The sequence below is a fragment of the Crotalus tigris genome, unplaced genomic scaffold (assembly GCF_016545835.1).
Source record: "Crotalus tigris isolate CLP2741 ecotype Arizona unplaced genomic scaffold, ASM1654583v1 scf7180000018525.42219311030:4301911, whole genome shotgun sequence".
NCBI classification, from domain to species: domain Eukaryota; kingdom Metazoa; phylum Chordata; class Lepidosauria; order Squamata; family Viperidae; genus Crotalus; species Crotalus tigris.
This window is the reverse complement of record NW_024097057.1, coordinates 993,940-1,016,954: the sequence shown is the minus strand read 5'-3', so window position 1 is coordinate 1,016,954 and position 23,015 is coordinate 993,940. Positions and strand designations below refer to the sequence as shown.

At 42.7% G+C, this 23,015-nt stretch overlaps 2 protein-coding genes across 5 annotated transcripts in view; both read right to left on the bottom strand.

The window, feature by feature from the left end:
• The window catches only part of PLCG2 (phospholipase C gamma 2), a 58,107-nt gene extending 57,505 nt beyond the window's left edge, over window positions 1–602 (bottom strand). The window contains exon 1 of the mRNA XM_039353484.1: window positions 422–602. The gene's annotated coding sequence lies outside the window, so the exon portion shown is untranslated. The remainder of the gene's footprint in view (window positions 1–421) is intronic.
• Window positions 603–9,011: 8,409 nt separating this feature from the next.
• Window positions 9,012–23,015, bottom strand: part of LOC120312590 (c-Maf inducing protein) — a 118,226-nt gene continuing 104,222 nt past the window's right edge. For all 4 annotated transcript variants that reach the window (XM_039353479.1, XM_039353480.1, XM_039353481.1 and 1 more), the window contains 12 exons: window positions 22,197–22,550; window positions 21,406–21,471; window positions 17,491–17,517; window positions 15,985–16,033; window positions 15,025–15,132; window positions 14,415–14,531; window positions 13,382–13,522; window positions 12,522–12,569; window positions 11,256–11,402; window positions 10,500–10,605; window positions 10,025–10,095; window positions 9,012–9,159 (listed from right to left, as the gene is read on the bottom strand). In XM_039353479.1, the coding sequence (XP_039209413.1) occupies window positions 9,106–9,159; window positions 10,025–10,095; window positions 10,500–10,605; window positions 11,256–11,402; window positions 12,522–12,569; window positions 13,382–13,522; window positions 14,415–14,531; window positions 15,025–15,132; window positions 15,985–16,033; window positions 17,491–17,517; window positions 21,406–21,471; window positions 22,197–22,550 (1,288 nt within the window). In that variant the 3' untranslated portion in view covers window positions 9,012–9,105. The remainder of the gene's footprint in view (window positions 9,160–10,024; window positions 10,096–10,499; window positions 10,606–11,255; window positions 11,403–12,521; window positions 12,570–13,381; window positions 13,523–14,414; window positions 14,532–15,024; window positions 15,133–15,984; window positions 16,034–17,490; window positions 17,518–21,405; window positions 21,472–22,196; window positions 22,551–23,015) is intronic.

Genomic DNA, 23,015 nt, shown 5'->3' with positions numbered 1-23,015 from the left:
TGAAGCACGACGGAAGGGAGGGAAGGTAGACAAGAGAGAGAAGGGGAGGGAGGGGAGAAAGGAAAGAAGGAAAAACGAAGAAAGGAGAGACACAATCTTCCTTTCTCATCCCAACAAAATGAAGCCGATCAGGTTTCTGGGGAACGGCCCCGGCCCATTGCCAAAACACGCAAGAGATTCTTAGGCTGCAAGATCAGCCTGCACAATCTGGGTGAAAAGCAACGTCGGGTTTAAAATGCACCCAGGCAGAAGCAGCAGATTTTTCGGGAGCAAGCTCAGCAACAGCGAACCTGCCGTTCGTAAAATGAAAAATAAAATAAAAATAAAAACCAGGACTTCCAACAGAGGTTCGACTCTCAAAATCCAAGCTGCATTTATCTGGATTGGATTGGCTTCGCGGATGCCATGCCCCCATACTTACCTGTCTTAATACAAATGTGCTTATTCAGCTCCCCCTTTGCGGACGTCACCTAAATTGTACCTGAATGGCAGCCGTGGCTGATTACGAAGTTAACAGCCATAAACTTTTATAGATTCAGCAGCCCTTTGCATGCCAGAAATACTGACGGTGTACACCTAGTTCACCTTTCCCATGAACACGATCCCAAGCCCCTGGGAGCTCCAGATGATCTAGGAAGAACTGAGATTTGGAACTCATTAAAAAAGAAGAACTCTTGTTCCTGTAACCAATGGTGGAGCTCCTCAGGATTTAATTAAGCGTGAATTAAAGGCAGAGGGCAAAGAGAATTCCGACTTGGATTGTAAGTCAAAGTTATTTTTGCAAAGCCTGAAACAGGTTGTACAAGATGTTGAAAAGCATTTTAAAGCCCAGGAAAGGTAGGCATCTGATCAAGAAGCTTCCGTTCCTTTTGAAAACCCATAAAACCTGTGGCCCATTAATTTGTAGTGTTTTTTTTTTTCTCTTTTCAAACACGAGAGCCCGGTGGTGAACTTGGGAGCAGATCGGATCAGCCAGTAACGAGTTTGCTCGCCATCCTTTGCCCCCAAAGAGATTTTCCTGGGAAAACCAGAAAATATTAAATATTCTGGATGGGTTATTCAGTACAGCTAGTCCTTGACTTATCACTAGTTACTTAGTGATAGGAAGGAAAGGAAGGGAAAGGAAGGAAGGAAGGAAGGAAGGAAGGAAGGAAGGAAGGAAGGAAGGAAGGAAGGAAGGAAGGAAGGATGAAAGGAAGGAGAAAGAAAAAGAAAGAAGAGAAAGAAAGGAAAAGGTAGGAAGGAATGAAGAAAAGAAAAAGGAAGGATGGAAGGAAGGAGAAAGAAGAAAGAGAAAGAAAGAAAGAGAAAAAAAAGAGAAAGAAAGAAAAAGGAAGGAAGGAAGGAAGGAAGGAAGGAAGGAAGGAAGGAAGGAAGGAAGGAAGGACTTATGACACGGATCTCAAGTTCCGACGGTTTTACATTTACTCTGAGCAACCTCCAAATACTTGTGGGGCTCCCCTAGAAGGTGCTCAGAGGTGCTCTGAAACTAAGCAGTTACTTCAGATTCAGATACCTCAGGAGTCAGACCTCTGATCTTAGGATAAGGGTTGCTGATCCCAGTTAGTGAAATAACTTCAGTTTGGAATGAGAAGAAAAGCAAATCCACGATAGACCCCTCCTTGGGATGACTAGCATCGGAAAATTAGGTCAGGATTTAATTAATTTGTGTGCCACACCTTGATTACACCACACCAGCCATCCGAAGCAGCTAGGAAATGCTGACAGTTGTGTATTAAAAGCATCGTTTGTTTTTCATCTTTCCCTTCTCTCTAGAGAAGAAAAGCCTTGCCCTTCTGGAATTTTAGCACCTCTTATTTTGGATGCTGGCTTTCCTCCAAAATAAAGAAGCTGAGCTGAAGTCTCCCCTATATCCCCTTCTCTCTGGCGCTGCTCCTCAGGTTTTATTCAGCATCCAGGCTCAGAGAAATGTAGCTTTTCCATTTTTCCTTGCAAGGAGGAAAAAAAAGCAATTCCCTGTAACATTTCTATACTGGTAGTCCTCGACTTACCCCCATTTGTTTAGCAACCATTCGAAGTCACTGGAAAAAAAAGTTCACCACTTCTGGAGGCAGGTTGTTCCACAGGTTAATTGTTCTAACTGTCAGTTGCCCAGGTTGGACACATCTGCTGTAGCCTGATGGCTGGCTCAGGAATTCTGGGAGTTGAAGTCCACGAGTCATAAAAGAGCCAAGGTTGCCTACTCTTGGTCTAGTCTAACAAAGAGAAGGATTAGGGATGACATGATAGCAATCTTCTAATACTTGAAGGGAGAAGGGGGGCAGGGGATCGACCTAGTCTCCAAAGCACCTGAGGGCAGGACAAGAAGCAACAGACGGGAAACCGCCTCAGGTTGTGCAAGTGAAAGCTACAAGGCATTAAACCTCCCACTGCTTTTTTCTTTCTTCCAATCCCCAGCAATGCAAACAGGATCAGATAAGAGAGCTCAGCTGAGTATATCTCACAGCAGCTTTCTTCCAAACTGGGGACCTTTCAGACCATGTCAAATTCAACACCCTAAATTGCCAGCCAGTGTGATCGGCGCTGAAATTCTGGGAGACACATCTGGCACAAGGGGTGTCATTCCCATTAAAAAGGGCTGGAACGTTTGACTGTCTTAGTTGTGCCTACCATTTGACATCCTTCTCTCCACATATTCAGTCAGGCACAGTGCCACCCGACTTGGTTTTTTTCTTCTTCTGTTGATCGTGTCCGGTTGTTGAAAACTGCCTGGATAAGTCCATGCAATTTTCTTGGTCAGGTTTTCCAGAAGTGGTTGGCCATTCCCGCTTACCTAGGGTTGAGGAAAAACTGACTGGCTAAGTTCACCCAGTTGGCTTTGTGCCAAGGTGGTACTAGAACTCACAGTCTCCCTTTTGTAATCTAGCCTAATGCTCACAATGCTATTTTAGGTAGCAGCATTTGACTGATCCTCGCTGATTTCAGAAATTAAACAAAGCCAGCCAAGTTTATTCCTTGGACCTGAGAAGACGTTGGCTAGAGAGGTGCGACTTTTTAAGTTTTCAGAAGTAACAGGTGACAAACCACTTCCCTAGCGCTACCAAGAAAACTGCACAGATGTAGTTATGTTTTCTTGGGCAAGCACAATTAGCTGGCTGGACTAATTCAAAACCAAATAGATTTAATGAATTGGTTTATTTGCCCCATTAATTTTAATGGCTGTGCCGTAAAAATGTAAGAGTGAGCCTGCAAAAAGCCCGTAAAACAAATGCATAACTAACAATTTTCCACTTGTTCCAACATCAAAAACTTTCAACCAAAATAACTGCTTTCCCCTATCAAGAGAGAGGACAGCCCTAAATTATTAAATGAAGCTCTTTACATGGTAGGGGTCTGCCTTAGAAAAGCCAATCTAGATTTTTGAAGGAGTGAAAAAAAACAGGATAATTTTTTGAAATTGCTAGAACAGCACAGGTATTCAAATCAATCCTGGAAAAACAGAGGAAGAATGTTAGGATAGTTGCACACTTCCTCCCCTGTGGCAAATAATGGCTAAGCAGCCTGTCATAAGTAAAGGACTATCTGTAGATTTAGCTAAATGTCACCGTTTTCCACTTTTCTCCCATTAAAAATACCAATGCAATAACGAGTTTTGAAACGACAAGCTTGGGACTTTGAGGTCGTCGGTTGCACACCCTCGCTAAATTTTTAACAATTCCAATCTGTTTAATAATCAACTCCCAGCAACCAAATTTTTCAGCCAAAGACTTCCCAGAACAGTGGGTATATTGAGGCTGTCGATGCTTCAAATTTGCATAGATTTGCTTAACTGTTTTTCAGTCCACTCTCTGCCTTAGAGTATTAACCCTTATAAATCTTTCAGGTTTTGCATCTGACATGAGGGAATGAATTTTATCAGATGGAGCTTCGTGTCAAATCTAGAGTATTCTTCTGACTTTGGAGAAACCAAAGAAGGACAAGGCTGATTTGAAAACTGAGAGGGCCAAAGACAGACTTTCTTGGTGATCCTTGGTCTCCTCTTGGCAGACATTCTGGAAGACTCCAGAAGCTCCAAAACCTTTGCCTCCAGCCTCCATGCATTCTCAACATTCCAGAAATCCAGACAAACCCAAATCTTGTCTAAGGTATTGGGAAAGTCTAGGAGATTCAGTCACGAGACTTCTGGAAAATGCCGTGTTAAGAAAGGCTGTCCCAGATCACTGACTCAAGGTATTTATCATTGCCATTGGAATGTGGTTGTGTTAATACTCTTGATAGGGATTTGATTGCCGTTTAACTACTGGGACATTCAGTTTCTTCCTTCTCCTCCCAAAACTTAGGCCAACCTCTGAGCTAATCCTATCAGGAACTTGAGAACCATGGATCCATGTGGGACACCGGATGCTCTCAACTGGATCAGATTGCCCATCTGCCCATCAATTCTATATACTGTAGATCAGCCCTCTATCACACCAGCTGTGTGCCTTTATGTTGCTGTGATGAGAAAGGAACTTGTAGGGGTTTCCTAGGCAAAACCTGGCCATTTTGATTTTGTTGATGAGAAGGAAAATTGTTGTTCTTCCCCATTCAAGCAGACATTTATTTGCTTAAAGGAACTAAACTCAAGACAGTCTGAACCGTGCCCAAGGGTGAACATTTGCCTCTCCTGCCCACACAGTCTTTGTTTGAATTTTGAATGTTCACAAGACGCATCGTCCTTCCCAGAGGAGATTTGCTTAAACAGCCAGCTCCTCTTTTGAATAGCAAATTATGGTTGAGATCGGGTCTCATAGTAAAAGAAGGAAGAAGGAAAAATGCACTGATATCTGTCAATGCTTAAATGATTTTACTCTATCTGTCTTCTTTCATACTGAGAAGTGGGTAAGAGATGCCTGTTCGGTTTAGGGGTTAAGATCCCAGGCTAAAAGCCAAGAAACTGTGAGTTCTAGTCCCATCTTTGGCATGAAAGCTGGATGAATGGCTTTGGGCGAAAAACCAGGAGACTGTGAGTTCTAGTCCCACTTTATGCATGAAAGCTGGGTAGGTGATTTTGGGCCAATCCCCAGGAGACTGGAACTTCTAATTCCCTCCCCCCTTAGGCATGAAAGCCGGCTGATATAGAGCTCTAGTACAGAGGTCCCCAACCTTTTGGGCACCAGGGACCGGTGCCATGTCAAAAGGTTTTTTCCGTGGACCAGAGGGGGTGTGGTTTTGAATATTGCCTGCATCCTGAGGATGGAGCTTTGCTTGTTTGTGCGGACTACTTGCTGCCATGCTGCAGACCAGTGCCGGTCCATGGACTGGGGATTGGGGATCCCTGCTCTAGTAAATGAAACAATCAATTTCCTTTAAAGTGGGATGGCCAGATTGGGAGCAGAAAACTCTTCAACAAATCATTAAATGACAGCAGGAGGACGCAGGATTATGTTTTGCTGCCCTCTAGTGGTCATTTGGATTCTATATTTCCAATCCAAATTTGGAAGCACTACAAGGAAGGAAGGAAGGAAGGAAGGAAGGAAGGAAGGAAGGAAGGAACTGTGATTGTAATAATTCTGTTTGAGATCTCTCTCTCTCTCTCTCTCTCTCTCCCTCCCTCCCTCCCTCCCTCCCTCCATTTCTTTAGCTGGAAATTCTCAGCCCAACTTATCCAACAATATCTTCAGTGCAACAAGTTAAAGAAAGTTAGCTTGGGCCACCAGAAATGCATGACTCTGCAGAAAAAAAGTTTCCAAAATCAATTCCCATCTTCCATCCTTCTGTCATGCACACTTAGGACCAAGAAGTTAAGAGACCTCAGAGAAAGCTCCTATGATCTTCTTTAGTGCCAAGGTGCTAGCTGATGCTGTTAAGAATCAATCAGTCAGAACAGAGTTGGAAGAGAAAATTTCTAGTCCTAACCCCTGCTCAAGCAGGAGACCCCATAGTATTTCAGACAAGTGGATCCAGTCTCTTCTTACAAACCCTCCAGTGATGAAGCACAACTTCTGAAGGCAAGTCGTCCCACTGATGGTTAGAAAGTCTCTCCTTAATTCCAGGTTGCTTCTCTCCTCGATTAGTTTCCATCCACTGTTTCTTGTCTTGCCTTCTGGTGCTTTGGAAAATAAGTTGACTCCCTCTTCTTTGTGGCAGCCCCCCAAATACTGGAATATGCTAGAAGACCCCCCTAGTCCTTCTTTTCACTTGACTAGCCATGCAGAAATAGTTCCATAGTTTCCCTTCTTCAAGGAAACACAATTTACAGTTATTTTATTTCCACAACCCAGAATATAGGGAGAACATCACCCATGGGAAAAGGGAGTATAGCTTCTCTACTTCAGACTTGACTTCTAACTAGACTAGCTTCTGCTTAAATTTGTCAGGAATGTCTTGAATGTCCCACATTCCTTCAGACTGGCTGGTTCAAAACGTCTGCACGGCCGGTTCTCCTACTCAAAAGAAAAGGCAATGAACACTCCTAGAACATATTCAGTTACATTTTATTTATTTTTTGTCACCTGAAATTATTTCACATCTTTTTTTTTTAAATTTTCTCTTTTAAACATGGCTACAGAACAGTAGTAGTAATCCATCAGTAAAAGCAGCTAAGGATTAAAATGTTGGCATTAGTTTTGTCTCTTTCCTCCCTCACTGAGTTTATCTGACAGGATTAGGGGGATCTAAGGCAAAAAAAGCAGGATTGTGTTAAAAAAGAAGGAAAGGGAATCAAGATGGTTGCACAACTGAAAGAACGAGTCTCTTTTAAGTCCATCGTACTTGTGACCCATATTAAAAAAAAAATGGGGGCACTGTCTTGGTTTTTCTAAACACACCTGCCACCCTTGGGCAAATAACACAAACAATGAACGTCCTCCCCCACAACTTGTGTGGCCATAACATACAAATTAAGACTCAAACCAATTGCATTTTGTTGTTGTTGTTGATATGGTTATAAAAACAGAGAGTTCAGAAACACAAGGGATTCAAACACGAATAAACTATCCAGCCACATTAAAGAAAAAAAACAAAGTTTTTTTTATTTATGCGCATGTGTGTTTATACGCACACCTGGTTTTGAAATCTCTTACATCAGAGAAAGAACTATTTATATTTACCTGTTTAACTTTGAAAAAGAACGTAAGACAAAACCTTTGCCTTGTTATTCATTTTTTTTTAAATAAAGACGAAGCGGCTGTTCCATTGAAAGAATGCTTAGCATGGAAAAAAAACAAACAAACCCAAAAGCGTTATTTATAAAAGATACCACTTTTTAAAAAAAACAAAACAAAACAAAACTCTTTTACATGTATCTGAGTAATCGCATCAGAGGATGAAGAAAAGTAAGATAGTGGTCATACTTTCGGGTGGGGGGGGATTTATTTATTATATTTTTATCCCGTTTTAACCTGGCGAACATAATACTCCTTTCTCCTCCTCTTTTTGCCAAAAACAAGAACCGTGGGAGGTGAGCTGGGCTAAGAAAGACACTCTAGCCCAAAGTCACCCAGCCATCTTTCATATCTAAGATGAAACTAGAACTTGCCATCGCCTGGTCTCTAGCTTGGTGCCTTTAGCTACTCTAGACCAAGCAGGAAACCGAACACAGGAGAGACAATTCAATGTCAATTTCTGGGTCTCAAAAGGTCACTTTCATCTGGGCAAACCAACTTTTTTCTCCCTGTAGCCCAACAGGCGTAGCAGCTTCCAGCAGTTTCTATGGGGCTGCTGGTCAGCTGTGGACCAATATGAGTGAGTGCTGAGGATGACACATGCTCGTAGTTGGGGAGAGAACCAGTGGGAAGCATCTCCCTAAATGGGGATGCACAGAAAGGTGAAATTTTGGACATAAAACAGAAATCAAACTTTGGCAAATCCTTACTCAAATGGTTGACCGCTCAATCTTCACTTCCGGGTAAAAACGTAAGCATTTTCTCTAGCCTTAAAAATAATCATAAACACAAACAGAAGTGGTTTATTTGCCCCCTCCTAATTCCTACACCTAGTATAATCTAAAAACGCGGCTTTAAGGAATTGCAAAAGGTATTCCCTAACAGGCCACTCAAGTGTTCTGCTCTTATGTATGTGTGTATGCATGTGCGTGGGTCTACACACAAACACACACACACACACACACATGCACCAGGTATATGCAAGTATATTCTTTTTCCCCTGGCTGAATAAATTCAAAGCGTATATAAATCAAAAAGATTAAGATGAACTGGACCGAGGATGTATATAATACAGGAGGGCAATTCTCTTTTGTTCTGTCTTTTTAAGCGCAACAACAACTGAAAGACGCCAAAGTTGTTTACACGGTACTCTACGCAAAACAAAACAAAAAATGAAACAAACAATGAATTAACAATTCATAAATAAAAGACAGGTCCCAGACCTGTTCTTTCTGAACTTATTTCTTTTCTTTTTTTCTTTTTTTAAATAGGCGTATTATGTAAATTGTATATATACAAGAACATCACTTTGCCTAAGGATCGAAAGGACTGAACAAACGAGGGAGGGAAGGAAGGAAATCGTAGGAGCTGCTGCTGTTTCTCATGATTTTCACCTTCTTTCTTTCTTTCTTTCTTTCTTTCTTTCTTTCTTTCTTTCTTTCTTTCTTTCTTTCTTTCTTTCTTTCTTTCTTTTTCTTGCCGGAGAATAGAAAAGATGGGAAAGCATCTACAGAAAAGGCTAAGGTTAAAAGAAAACTGAAAAAAAAAATATGGTGCATATTCTTGTGTAAAAAAAAAAAAAAAGAACACAACAACCCTGACACACAGTTTAAAAAAAGTACAAAAAAAGAGCAAACAAGAACGAGAGGTGACCCCTCCTCCCCCCACCCCACCCCACCCCATCTTCTTCAAGGCTATTTCAGTCTTGCCTTCTTCACTTCCCACCCCCTTAATTTAAACGATGTTGAATTCAAGAGTATGAAGCTGAAAGAATTAGGTCTGGTGTGAATATCCACCTGGAAAAAAAAAATCATACTTCACTACTTCACACACAGAGCACCTAAAAAGAGATGTCCTCAGGATCTGCTCTCTAGAGGCAAATGCCAAAAGTCTTAAGTTCTCTGCTTTTTTTTTTATGGTTTAGAAAGCATTCTCTCTCTTCTCTCCCCGTCCAAAAAAAAATAAAAATAAAAATCTACAAATGCGACAGGAAGGATCTTCACCAAGCTTCAGTGTAGCGGACGTCCACTTCTTTCAAATTGGGCAGTTTAGCCTGGCAGGGGAGGAAAGGAAAGAACAATAGATGTGAGATAGAGAGAATGATGGAGCATTGATTACATCTTTGCCTTTTTTTATCTGCTGCACGGAAAGGAACATTTCTCCCACTGGGGTAGAACAGGCCTTGATTCCAGATCCCGGCAAAGAGCGTGGTTGCAGTTGTGAGAAATGAAACTTCCCAACTTCTACTTACAAAGCACGTTTTCCAGTGTGTGTTCAGGTCTGACAACTTAATTTTGTCGAAACAGAATAATACAGGGAGTCCTTGATTCTACTGCAACTTATTATGTTATGCATCGTACGATTACCGTGTAAATCTATTCAGTTTCACTTTAAACTCTTCAAAGCAGGGGTCTTCAAACTTGGCCCTTTTATGACTTGTGGACTTCAACTCCCAGAATTCCTCAGCCAGGCATGCTGAAGTCCACAAGTCATAAAAGGGCCAAGTTTGAAGATCCCTACTTTAAAATTTGGAGCTCAATTGTGGTTGTGAGTCAAGGACTCCCTGTATTATTCTGCTTTTGACATAACTAATTTGTAAAAACAGAAAGACACATGAGCATTGGCGATGAAAAACATGCTTGGTAAGTAAAAGTTGGGAAGTTTAATTTCTCACAACTGCAATTTGGAGGAATAGAATTGTTTTTTCTGCGGTTCTATCTACCCGTTGAAATCTGTCCCTGTCCTGTTTGGTTGCTGTGCCAAACCAGACAGGTACAAATGACAGACTCAATAAATCCTCTGTAGAACAGCAATGAATATATACATTAATTTCTGCAAGCTAATATCTTATCCTCCTGACACTGGTCAAAAACTCTGGCCCTCAACACATTGAAGGATGCTTTAGAAATGTAACATACCTTGAGGTCTTCGTAGGTGTCTGCTGAGAGCTTGGTGCTGTTCATATTTAAACTACAGAGGCTTTTCATGGCTAGAAAATAAACACATAAGGATGTTCGTCAGTATACAGCTTGCAAAGGATGGCATAAAAAACGGGAAATGGTTGAGGCCTGGTAACTGACATCCCACAGATCAACATCTGGACTTTAAAAAGCACCCAACCCTTGCATTTTGGATCACCCTGTCCCCAAAATTAAGAGCAGAAAGCTGATCCAACATTTTACGTTTTCCTTGATTGGGTGCTATCAAGTTAGAATTGACTCTTAAACACACGTTATAGAATCTTGGTGTTGTTGGGTTTTTTTTTAATGAATCTGGAGATGCCAAAAATCAGCTGGTCCTTGATAGGAAAATCTCTCATTTTGCGGAGTTCATAAAACAGGAAAAGTAGTAACAGGTGCTTTACAAACCATAGTAGTTAGATTCTTCACTTACAGCTCAGGGCCAAGAGACCAGCATCGGTGACGGGCGTTTCACACAAGTTGAGCACTTGAAGCATCGTGAGGTGTTCGGACAAGAGTCGCAAACCCGCATCTCCGAACTGCAGGGAAGGGGGGGGGGGAAAGAGTAATGTTTATAAGGAGCAGTAAATGGCTGGAAAATAAACAAGCTCTAAACCAGGGGTCTTCAAACATTGACAACTGTCTCTTCTTCTCTTTGTCTTCCCCAAGTTTCCCATTGATTTCATTTCCTTTGCATTTTATATTCTGACAAACTAATAACATTTGTAAACAGACAAATAAAAAAAAAGATATGGAAGACAACTTCCAGTTCACGAGACAGTCTAGGCTTATTGCAGATGATGAGAATATATCTGGGTGTGATTGAGGTGCAAGAAAAAATGACTGTAATACAGGGGTCCCCAATCCCCAGTCCGTGGACCACCACCGGCCCACCACATGCCAAAAACCGGGCCACACAAACAAGCAGAGCTCCATCTGTGGGATGCAGACAGCATCCAGTCCATGGAAAAATGTCTCCCCATGGAACTGGTCCCTGGTGCCCAAAAGGTTAGGGCCCACTGCTGTAATATGTGGAACAGAGGGACTTTGAAAGAGGAAGTCACGCTTTTGAGATCTCCTTAAAAGGGCTGGATTGCTTGCAAAGAACAAAAGCAGCTCTTCCTGTGGTGATGCACTGGGCCCTCACGGTTTGAGTGAGCGCAAACTTCCCTGCTTGCACAGCTCATACCTGAGTTGACCACAGGTTCAGCTGCTTGAGGGAAGGTAGTTTAATGAGTTGCTCTGCACAGGCACTTGTGACATTGGTAAAGGCCAGGCTGAGGTTCTCCAAATTTCCAAAAGAGCCCGAGCTTAAGAGCCGAGCCAGGTCCGCATCCTGAAAAGTAGAAGATTGCAGAGATCAGTCAAGAAAACTCTCCCCCCCCTCCTTTTTTTTTTTTTAGAGAGAGAAACATAGTTGGATGGATGGTTGGATGGATGATAGATAGATAGATAGATAGATAGATAGATAGATAGATAGATAGATAGATAGATAGATAGATAGATAGATAGATAGATATGGAGATAGATGATAGATAGATATGGAGATAGATGATTGATAGATATGGAGATAGATGATTGATAGATAGATATGGAGATAGATGATTGATAGATAGATGATAGGTAGATAGATTGATAGATAGATGATAGGTAGATAGATTGATAGATAGATGATAGGTAGATAGATAGATGATAGGTAGATAGATAGAGAGAGAGATAGAGAGAGAGAGATAGAGAGAGAGAGATAACCTTTATTGTAATTTTTTACTGTGGGCACACTGGCATACATTAAAAGTGAAATTCTATTGCCTGCTCTCAAAGTGTACACATACATAAGACACATATAGTCATGATATATACATACATATGTATATACCTACATCCTTACATATAAATACCAATAAATATTAATCACTGTCCATCTTGAAATACATAGCAGAAAGAGGAAGCTTGAGAGTTCACAAGGTTAATACTGTATGGAATAAAACTACGACTGAATCTGGATGTTCGGCTTCGGATACCTCCAGGAAGGTAACGAGGAAAACAGGTCGTGGAGAGGATGGGTAGTGTCCCAGACGATCTTACAAACCCTGCTCAAGCAACGCTTCTGTGCTATGTCCTGGATGGAAGGGAGGGAACTGCCAATATTTTTTTCTGCCGTCCTCACCACTCTCTGCATCGCCTTCCTGTCCAAAGCAGGGATGCTTCCAAACCAGACTGTGATGCTGTAGGACAGGATGCTCTCGATCGTCCCTCTATATGTGCTCCTCATTGGCAGTCTCTAATTCTATAAATTATACTGTACATTCCTTCCATATAACGGCCAATACCAAGGAATGGTATTCCCTGTGACACTCCATGGAAGCAAATGTTGGACTTTGAGGAAGCAGGATAGGAAGACATTGACGCGTTCTGCAGGCTCAGGGTCACACTGAGATTCAGAAGGAGAACTCACCGTGGATTTTGATGGCAGTGTTAGCCTGGTGGGCCCGCCTTTCCTCTGCTGTAAAAGAACAGATTCATCGCTTACAAATGTGACAACCATGGACCTACAGTAGTAAAGCATAGGCTGGGGGCTGCAGAAAGTCCAGAGTTCAAGTCCACATCTTCTCTCTACAAGTGGAGTGTCCAACCTCAACAACTTTAAGACCTGTGGACTTCAACTCCCAGGCTGGCTGGGGAATTCTGGGAGTTGAAGTCCCCAGGTCTTAAAGTTGCTAAGGTTGGACATTCCCCCCCCCCCGATAAACGTAATGACCTCTGTTGATATTGCCCCAATTCAGTGCTAAATAGTATAAGCAAAAATAAAAGTACATTCTTCAATGGATTATAATCAAATGTCTTCTCCGTGATGCTTCCTGCTGTTTGGAATGATAGCTTCCCTATTCAACATCCATACTGCTCTCCCTTTCTGATTTTTAAAATTGCCCCAGCTAACTAACTAACTAACTAACTAACTAACTAACTAACTAACTAACTAACTAACTAACTAACTAACTAATCAACCAAATAACCAACTAACTAACTAACTAACTAACTGTGGCTTAAGTCCTCTCCAAACTTCTGCTTTCTGTTCTTTTATTGTGTGGAATTTCTGACCAACCAGCAGGTGGCAGCATCTAGCTAATTTGGGTGGCTCATGAGAAAGCTAAGCAGGACCACACCTGGCCAAATCTTGGATGGGAGAATCTCAACACACAAGTCTGTAGGCCAGAACTACATGTCAAGCCAAGTCTCGGAGGATCCCATGAAGAAAACGCGATAACGCCTGCTCCTCTGAAATAGAAAGGTGGAATATAAATCCAAGAAGCTCACCAGCTCTTTGAGTTCCCTCTGCCGGTCACAAAGCTGCTCGTACATTTTCTTCCCCACCTCTGTGCTTTCCAGGGTTGAGATGATCTGAAGCTGCGTGTCCTTGTTCTCAATGATGTTGTACTCCAGCATCAGGCAGAGGATCTGAGTGACACGGAGAGAGAAAGGGTGGCCCCGTCACTGGAGATAGACTCGCAGCAGCATCGGCCAGACTTGTCTCTTGTCTGCTTTCCAAATGGCAAACACTGTAATTCTTCATGATCCCATAAGTGAGGAATGGTGAGGGGTCCTTGGTGCTCTCTGAGCTTGGTGGTTTTCTTACAGACGTTTCATTCCCCAAACTAGGTAACATCATCAGTGCTAGAAGGGAGTGGGTTTTGCAGAGAGGAGGACCACTGTGGGGTCCTTGGTGCTCTCTGAGCTTGGTGGTTTTCTTGCAGATGTTTCATTCCCCAAATTAGGTATCATCATTAGTGCTATAAAGGAGTGGGGTTGGGGGGGGGAGGAGGAGGGGAGGAAGAGAAGAGGGAGAGGAAGAGGAGGGGCAGGGGGAGGAGGACAACTGTGGGGTCCTTACTGCTCTCTGAGCTTGGTGGTTTTCTTGCAGACGTTTCATTCCCCAAACTAGGTAACATCATTAGTGCTAGAAAGGAGGAGGAGGAGGAGGAGGAGGAGGAGGAGGAGGAGGAGGAGGAGGAGGAGGAGGAGGAGGAGGAGGAGGAGGAGGAGGAAGGGGGTGAGGAGAACCCTTGGTGCTCTCTGAGTTCTCTAGTACTAGTGACTAGAACTGATGTGGTTACCTAGTTTGGGTAATGAAACATCTGCAAGAAAATCACCAAATTCAGAGAGCACCATGGACCCTTCTTTTTAACCATGGACTACAAATATTCTCCTTTATTGCTATCAGGAACTATAAACAGACTTTGTACTTTAAAATAATAATAATAACAACTAGAATTCAAACAGACAAGCACTTGCCATCTGACACCCCAGATTTAACCATTGTCCATAAGAAAGACAAAAAAGACAGCCTTACCTCCACCATGGTTTGGTTGCCCCTCAATGCCAACAACATGCAAGGCCCCAGTTTGTTCTCAGCCAAGGAAAGCAGAAACTTTTTTGTCTTGTAGCAGGAGCCCATTAAAATGTGAACCTGCAGGAGAAAGAGAGAGGTAAGAGAAAGAGACACACAACACACACACAATTCAGGAAACATCTTTTGGCCCTTCTTTCAAAGTAGCCAGGAAGGCGAATGGCCAAATCTGGCAAGAGCATTTTAATTCCAGTCCAGACTTCCCTAAATTATTGTCTTCCAGATACATGGAATTATCTATTGCTCTCAACTCAGCATGAGATGATAAGTGTTGGAGTCACATCTTTAGAAAATAATTTAGGGAAGAGATGTTCCAAGTTAAAGGCAATTCAGCCCACAAAATGAATGGGAGCAGGCAAACATTCCAGGAGGGACCCTCCCTATCTTCTTGAGCTGTAAAGGATGGGTGGGGGAAGAGATGTACTTTCAAGTTTCTGTCAATGTAGCTTTACAATAAAATAGAATTAGCCTATATGATTGTGTTTCCTATCTGGGCCACCTTGCAAAAGTGACAACATGAGAGCAAAAAAGACTGTGAAGAACTGACACATACCATACTGGCAAACAGTTCCCCATCATCATCACATGCCACACCACCAGGGCTGTAGAGCTGGAACCAGCCGTCCTTGCCGGCCCGCACGCTCAGCAAACAGGAATGGACCTGGTAGAAGAAAGACACATGAGACGGTGGTCTTCAAAATAATTCTGCAGAGAAAGAAGGAAGAGAAATGGATCTGCAGCAGGGCATGGAGTCTGCCAAATGGGCCCTCTGATCTGAACCCTGGAGCTGATGGGAAAGAAGGAGAAGAAGACTTTGTCTCCTGCAGCTGAAAGTTTTATGTATCTGTTGTAGTTATGCACCTGTTGTAGGCCTGGGATTTCTGAAGAATTCAGGTTTTCCATCCAGATGTTTTAAAATGTTGGCAGTCTTTCCTGGGTGCTCAACACAAATACCCCCCTTATATTAATCATCCATTCGTCCATCATATCTGTCTGTCTGTCTGTCGTATCTATCTACTGTATCTGACTGTCTGTCTAACTATATGTCTAGCTATATGTCTGTCTGTCTGTCCATCCATCTGTCCACCCACCCACCCACCCACCCAGCCACCTATCCATCCATCCATCCATCCGCATCTGCAACAAACAGACATAACTGTGTGCATGCCACTGTCACAACAATGAGCATTTCTGTGATGCAAGCAAACGTTCAGTCTTGGGTATTCAGGAAATGAAGGGCATTTATCTGGAGCATTCATTTTGCCCTGCGATTTCCAGATGCAACAATTCTAGCCAAGCTTCCGAGATATCCAAGCTGTGTTTCATGCTGACACAAAAGGCATGCAATCATTTATAAGAAGGCAGCAACAGGCTCCAAAAGTCTTTTCAGGAAAAATATCAAAGCCGAGAGGCTGACTTGCATGATGGAACTCCAAGCAATTTATAGCCTGCAGGTTTTGCCAAACAACCCATCTCCCTCTTTTTGTGGTGCTAGGCTGGATGGAAAACTTACTTCTTGTCTTGGGTCTTCTGCAAATCTTTGAATGACGTACTTCAGCTCCCTGGAAACAGACAAAAGAGGAAAAAAAGAAAGGAAAAAAAGAGAAACAGAAGTATGCAGTTGGTCATCTCCAAATAAATACAGAATACAGCTGTTGCATTTCATTCTGATTATGTGCTAAGTGAAAAGTTACAAGGAAATGTGGAGGAATGATTAGATTCTTCTGAACTGGGACTTTACACGGTGGGGAAAAAGTCTTCTGACAGCCTTGAAACAATCCATGATAGTTAAGGACTTTAATCCTCAGAGATTGGGAAACGTTTCGCCTGGAGATCCCTACCCCATCCTGCAGCTTCTTCTAGCCAGACAAATTCACAGCTGGAGACCCCTTGATGCAAGCCAAAGGGGAATTTGGATGCAAGCCAAGGGGGAATTCTATGTGTGGGAAGGAGGATGTTTGGAATCCTCGACTGGTTTGTCCAGGATGGGATAAGGACTTCTGCCTTGGGTAGGGAGTTGGACGAGAAGACCATCAACGTCCCTTCCAGCCCTATGGTTCCACAATTTCTTGCATGTAGAAAACAAGCATTTCAGTTCAATGGCTAGAACCTCTCTTCCTGACCTGCTGTCAAGCATCAAAGTAACATTATTCTGCTTCAGCCATTGTTGTTTCTTAGCTTGCCTACAGACACAGGGGGGGAGGAGGATGTTTGGGGTGCTCAGCACAACTGTAAACAGTCCAGCCTGAGAATCAAGGTCATCGGGTGGGAACATGAGTGGGAACTGAAGAACTTTCTCATAACAATTGTCTGAGGTTTAATTGGGGAATGTGACTTGCACTGTCAGGGGAAAGGGGAGTTTCTATATTTTTAATTTACTGTTCTGGAGCCAATGTAACCAGAGCTGCTTTTCTATTCATCAGTGCCGATATGCTGTACTCAATAAAGTTTTGCATTAGAGATTTGAATGTCTCAACTGTGCTTACTTCGTTGGGATCATCAGTCAGAACCTGGACACCTGCTCTAGCTGATCGACAAAGCATCCTTCCATCATCATTTTGAACAGGGGTCTTCAAACTTGGCCCTTTTATGATTTGCGGAGTTCAACTCAGAATTCCCAGAATTCCTCAGCCAGGGTCAAGTCTGAAGACCCCTGACTCTGAACATCCTGCTTGGACACATGGGAATGGCTACCAAGAAAGGCTGTTTTTGTCTAATGACTGGTAGCATAATTTGATCCTGCTGAACTGGGGCGTCAAAACAGTCCAGCTAAGAAAATACTACAACCGTCAAGACTGGGTGCTACTGCATCATAAGCTACTGACAGAATGACCCTTGAGGGAAGTGTGATCCTTTTTTGCGTGGCAGAGAAAGCACCTGGGCTGTGTTCCTCCACTTTTATGAATGGAGGAGGTGTATTGGGCAGGGCTCTCTTTTAGTCTTTATAACTAAGAGTTTATTGCTTTTGAAACTTCTGTGCTGTACTATAGGAGATTATTTCAAGCAAATAAGCACTTACTTTGTGAACTTCTCGTGTGCAAGAGCCCTGAAATAAAAACACAGGGTATTAGGCAGGTGTTTTTTTCCCCCAAAACAACAACAATAATACAAAATCCATAGATCCAATGTAAATCCAGTTGCCAGGGTGACTCAACTTCCAGGTTATTAGAATGAGCCTCAACTACCAGCTGTAAGCAGTCTCTTGACTGCCATCATCTCAGGCAGCCTGTGACCCAAAGCCAACTCAACCTCAACTAAATTGAAGTCAATATCATCAAGAGCAAGGCTGGGCAATTTCCGTTCTTTGAATGAAGACGCATCTGGGAGTCTTGCAAAATGAAACATCTAAAATTGGGCAGCAAGAAAGTATCACCTACAATAGTGCAAGCAAACTACAAGAGCAAGATGTCGTGCTAATTTTCAATACGAAATGAATAAGTGCATTACACATCCGGTGTGCCAAATGCACTTAAGAGTTATTTTTTGAAAAAGACAGTCTCAAAATTTCCTCTAACGAGGCCGTAGCCTCCCCTATCCTCAACCCATGTAAGACTACTGTATGGAACCCTGGAGGCTTAAAAGGGACTTCATTCATACTTAAGGTACATTGGGAGAAAGAAAAGAAAAAAAAAAAAGCTCATGTGTCATCAAAGACGCAAATGGAAATTTCTAGGAGACCAAAACCATGCGTTTGTAAACAGGATTTTCAGCTCCGATTCCAGTCCCGGGTGTGCTTGTTAATTGCACTGCAATTAAGACCCATTGCCTCTGAATTAACATTAGCAAAGCAATTAATGGTCACTTGCTCAGAGGTCCTTGCATCACATTCTCACTCTGCCCTGGGGTCCTTGGTTTAAAAAACAACAACACCAACTCAGATAAATGACACCCAGGACCTTTCTCCATTTCTCCCTGATCTTTTAGAAGAACAGCAAGTTGGTGAAAACTGGGGCCTAGCAAGGCACCATGCTCCCCAGGGAGGCTTAAGCTTCCAAATTGGATGATTATAGGCTGTAATGTTCACCCCACAGAGACATCTTCATTTCATAAACACTGGTGCCATTAATAGGCTTCAGAGGGACCATCAGCAACTGTTTCGCTGGATTCAAACACTATGTTTATGGAATGACATATGGTTTGATGCTTCTTCTCTCAGCAGGCTGTCTTGTCCTAGCATATCTGCTGAGACAACTGCTTACCTCTTGCTTGATCCCAACAATTGACCCTGTTTACTTTTAATTTCAATTTTTGAGAAGTCCCTTTCACCTACATCTGACTCTGGGACTACATTTTTCCAGATTCAAGGTGGGTCTGGCAACTTTCTCAGTAAGTGATCACCCTTCTGTGAAAGCCTAGGACCGTGGTGGAGAACCTATGGTACGTGTGGCACAGATGGCATGCAGAGCCCTCTCTATGGACACCTGCGCCATCGCCCCAGTCCTAGGCCTTAGGAAACATAGATATGGCAGCCTAGAAAAGTCAATGCCTTCCTAACCATACCCAAGCACTCTGAGTTTGTTGGCGATGTCCATTTTGCCCTATGAGTTCATGGTGACCTAACCCTAACCCTAAGTAGGATTTTCCTCCAATGGGATTTTCCCATGTATTTTACCAGGAAACATAGATATGGCAGCCTAGAAAAGTCAATGCCTTCCTAACCATACCCAAGCACTCTGAGTTTGTTGGCGATGTCCATTTTGCCCTATGAGTTCATGGTGACCTAACCCTAACCCTAAGTAGGATTTTCCTCCAATGGGATTTTCCCATGTATTTTACCAGGAAACATAGATAGGGCAGCCTAGAAAAGTCAATGCCTTCCTAACCATACCCAAGCACTCCGGGTTTGTTGGCGATGTCCATTTTGCCCTATGAGTTCATGGTGGCCTAACCCTAACCCTAAGTGGGATTTTTCTCCAATGGGATTTTCCCATGTACTTTGCCAGGAAACATAGATAGGGCAGCCTGGAAAAGTAAGTGCCCTCCTAACCATACCCAAGCACTCTGAGTTTGTTGGCGATGTCCATTTTGCTCTCCGAGTTCATGGTGACCTAACCCTAACCCTAAGTGGGATTTTCCTCCAATGGGATTTTCCCATGTATTTTACCAGGAAACATAGATAGGGCAGCCTAGAAAAGTAAATGCCTTCCTAACCATACCCAAGCACTCTGTTGGCGATGTCCATTTTGCCCTATGAGTTCATGGTGACCTAACCCTAAGTGGAATTTTTCTCCAATGGGATTTTCCCATGTACTTTGCCAGGAAACATAGATAGGGTAGCCTGGAAAAGTAAGTGGCCTCCTAACCATACCCAAGCACTCTGAGTTTGTTGGCGATGTCCATTTTGCTCTCCGAGTTCATGGTGACCTAACCCTAACCCTAAGTGGGATTTTCCTCCAATGGGATTTTCCCATGTACTTTGCCAGGAAACATAGATAGGGCAGCCTGGAAAAGTAAGTGCCCTCCTAACCATACCCAAGCACTCTGAGTTTGTTGGCGATGTCCATTTTGCTCTATGAGTTCATGGTGACCTAACTCTAACCCTAAGAGGAATTTTTCTTCAATGGGATTTTCCCATGTATTTTACCAGGAAACATAGATAAGGCAGCCTAGAAAAGTAAATGCCTTCCTAACCATACCCAAGCACTACGAATTTGTTGGTGATGTCCATTTTGCCCTATGAGTTCATACTGACCTAACCCTAACCCTAAGTGGAATTTTCTTCCAATGGGATTTTTCCATGTACTTTGCCAGGAAACATAGATAGGGCAGCCTAGAAAAGTCAGTGCCCTCCTAACCATACCCAAGCACTCTGAGTTTGTTGGCAATGTCCATTTTGCTCTATGAGTTCATGGTGACCTAACCCTAACCCTAAGTGGGATTTTCTTCCAATGGGATTTTCCCATGTATTTTACCAGGAAACATAGATAGAGCAGCCTAGAAAAGTAAATGCCTTCCTAACCACACCCAAGCACTACGAATTTGTTGGTGATGTCCATTTTGCCCTATGAGTTCATAGTAACCTAACCCTAACCCTAAGTGGAATTTTCCTCCAATGGGATTTTTCCATGTACTTTGCCAGGAAACATAGATAGGGCAGCCTAGAAAAGTCACTGCCCTCCTAACCATACCTAAACACTGCGAATATGTTGGCAAAACACTGCGAATATGTTGGCAATGTCCATTTTGCTCTGTGAGTTCATGGTGATGTAACCCTAACCCTAAGTCTGTGGTGGCAAACCTATGGCACACGTATGGCCATGCTCACCTGGCACCCAACGATATATAAGTGGGTTTTGGATTGCAGTTTGGGCACTCAGTCTCTAAAAGGTTCGCCAGCACTTTACTAGGAGATCCACCCTTCAAATCTCATAAAAACTTGTGGAACGATAATGCAAAGTCCTTGTGGAATTATCTCAAGGCTCTAGCCATTGTTTTGCATTTTCAAAACTATTTTAATTTGCAGCTTTTTTTAAAGAGGGGGAAAGGAAAAGGTAAACTGCAACGACCATTTCCTTTGTGGCTGCAGTTTCAATGGTGGGACTCTGTTTTTTTGTATTACAAAAGCAAAAAAAAACGTTGATTCAGATGGTTTTATTTGTAGGCAATGCCTTTGCTTTACGATTGGACTTCTCACTGTTTTGGTTACACTGTATAGAATTTTACTGAATTTTTAACAGCTAACAGCCATTTTGACTGTTCACTAATATTAGTAGTGAGAATGGCAGAATGTATGTATTTAAAATAAAGAAAGCAAATGTTATCTTATTCTGACTACCTGCCATTTTCCTTAATTTACTGACAAATCTCAGTTATAAGCTACATCTATTAGACTCTTCTATTAAATCTTAGTTAGTCAGTAATTAGTTAGTTCTGACTAATGCAAGCTATCTTCCAGGGAAAGAGCAAATGAAACATCCCAAAAACAAAAACTTACTCTTTCGGGAAAGGAATTGGCTGGAGCAAACTGGCCAGAGCAGGTCTCCAATCTTCGTAATCTGACCTGTAATTAGAAAAGCACAATTAGCCTAAAGTCCGTTGTGTTTGTGCATGAGTTTTAGCTTGATCTCTGGGAGCCTTTTTACCTGATGCCCCAGGATCTACCCAGATGAGGCTCCCAATACCTCAACCCTCCTGGTCATTGACCATCCTAGATAGGAATTCTGGAAATTATAGTTTCAGCATCTTAGAGAGAACTTAGAAAAGACCATCCCATTCCAACTTCATTTATTCAACTTCCAACTTTTCAATTGGCCTGATGGGGAAACCCTAATATTCACATATATCCACCATGTGTTTTATCTGTTAATTTCATTTATTGTTGTTGTTGTTGAACCTGCAAGCCGCAATTTTGTTGTCTTTTGCAAGGGATCAGTGCTGACTTAACACAAACTTGATACTGTGTATAATCCTCCAATGGAACAAGAGTTGATGGGAATAGCACAGAAACACAGGCTCCACCTTGCCTGTAAACTGTGCTCAGGAGTCAAAATGCAAAGAAAAACGACCCTTTTCATCCTTAATGCCAATATTGGAATTCCATCAGCAGGACTTTATACCTCTTCCAACTCCCAAGAAGAGTGTTAGATTTGCTACTATGCTATGTGCATATTTCATGGGATTCCTGCTGATGTTGAGAAGGACACTGGGTGTCCATACACACACACCTGCCCACCTGCACCCTTATCCCAAGAAACTCCTGTGGACCATCTGGAAAGAGCAACTCACAGCATCTTGAGTATTTCCACAAAGCAGCCGAGGATGCGGTCCGCCTGGGCACTGAGTTCGATGCTAATGCTACTGCAGGTGGGGCTGACCATCAAACAGTCAATCAGGTTGGGCTCGCTGTCATTGCCAATGCTGGCAGTCATCTTCTGGTTGGCCACGTTATTGCGTTCCACCTCGACGTGGATTTCGTTGGACGTGACAATGACTGCTTTGAGGCGGGATTCAGCCAATGTTGCCTCCCGGGACATCAGGTCAGGACTGGTGTGGAGAAGCCGAAGAGGCAGATTGGGCTTGCGGTCACAAGGCTGCTGGCAGCCATTCCGAATTTCCTTCAGGCTTGGAGAATTGTCCCGGCTGTTGCAGGGAAAAAAAGCAAATGGGAAAGAATCAATAAGTTGAAGTTGCTAGACCTAACAGAAATAGTGGGGAAGAAGCTAGACGGCAACTTTGCAAAGTTTTGCAACATGTCCTCTTTTTTTTAATCAGTGTGCCTCTTTCTGTGTTTTTTTTTAAAATTTTGGCCAGCTGCAATTAAACTGTCCTATTTATACTAAAAGAAAACAAATGTCTCCCCAAAGGAATTTGCAATGCAGCCCCTGTTTTGTGGCAATCTGTGAACTTGACCATCCTGGGTAGGAATGCAAGCGTCTCAGCCCGATGATGCAAAACCGTGATGCAATGTTCCTTTCTATAAACAGCCCACCAGGATAGTCAATTCAATTTCCTAGAAAACTAATTTATGGAAGACAAAAATGTCTTCCATCTCCATTCTTATCTCCCAAGAACTAACAGCACTCTTCCCTGCACACAAACCTTTAA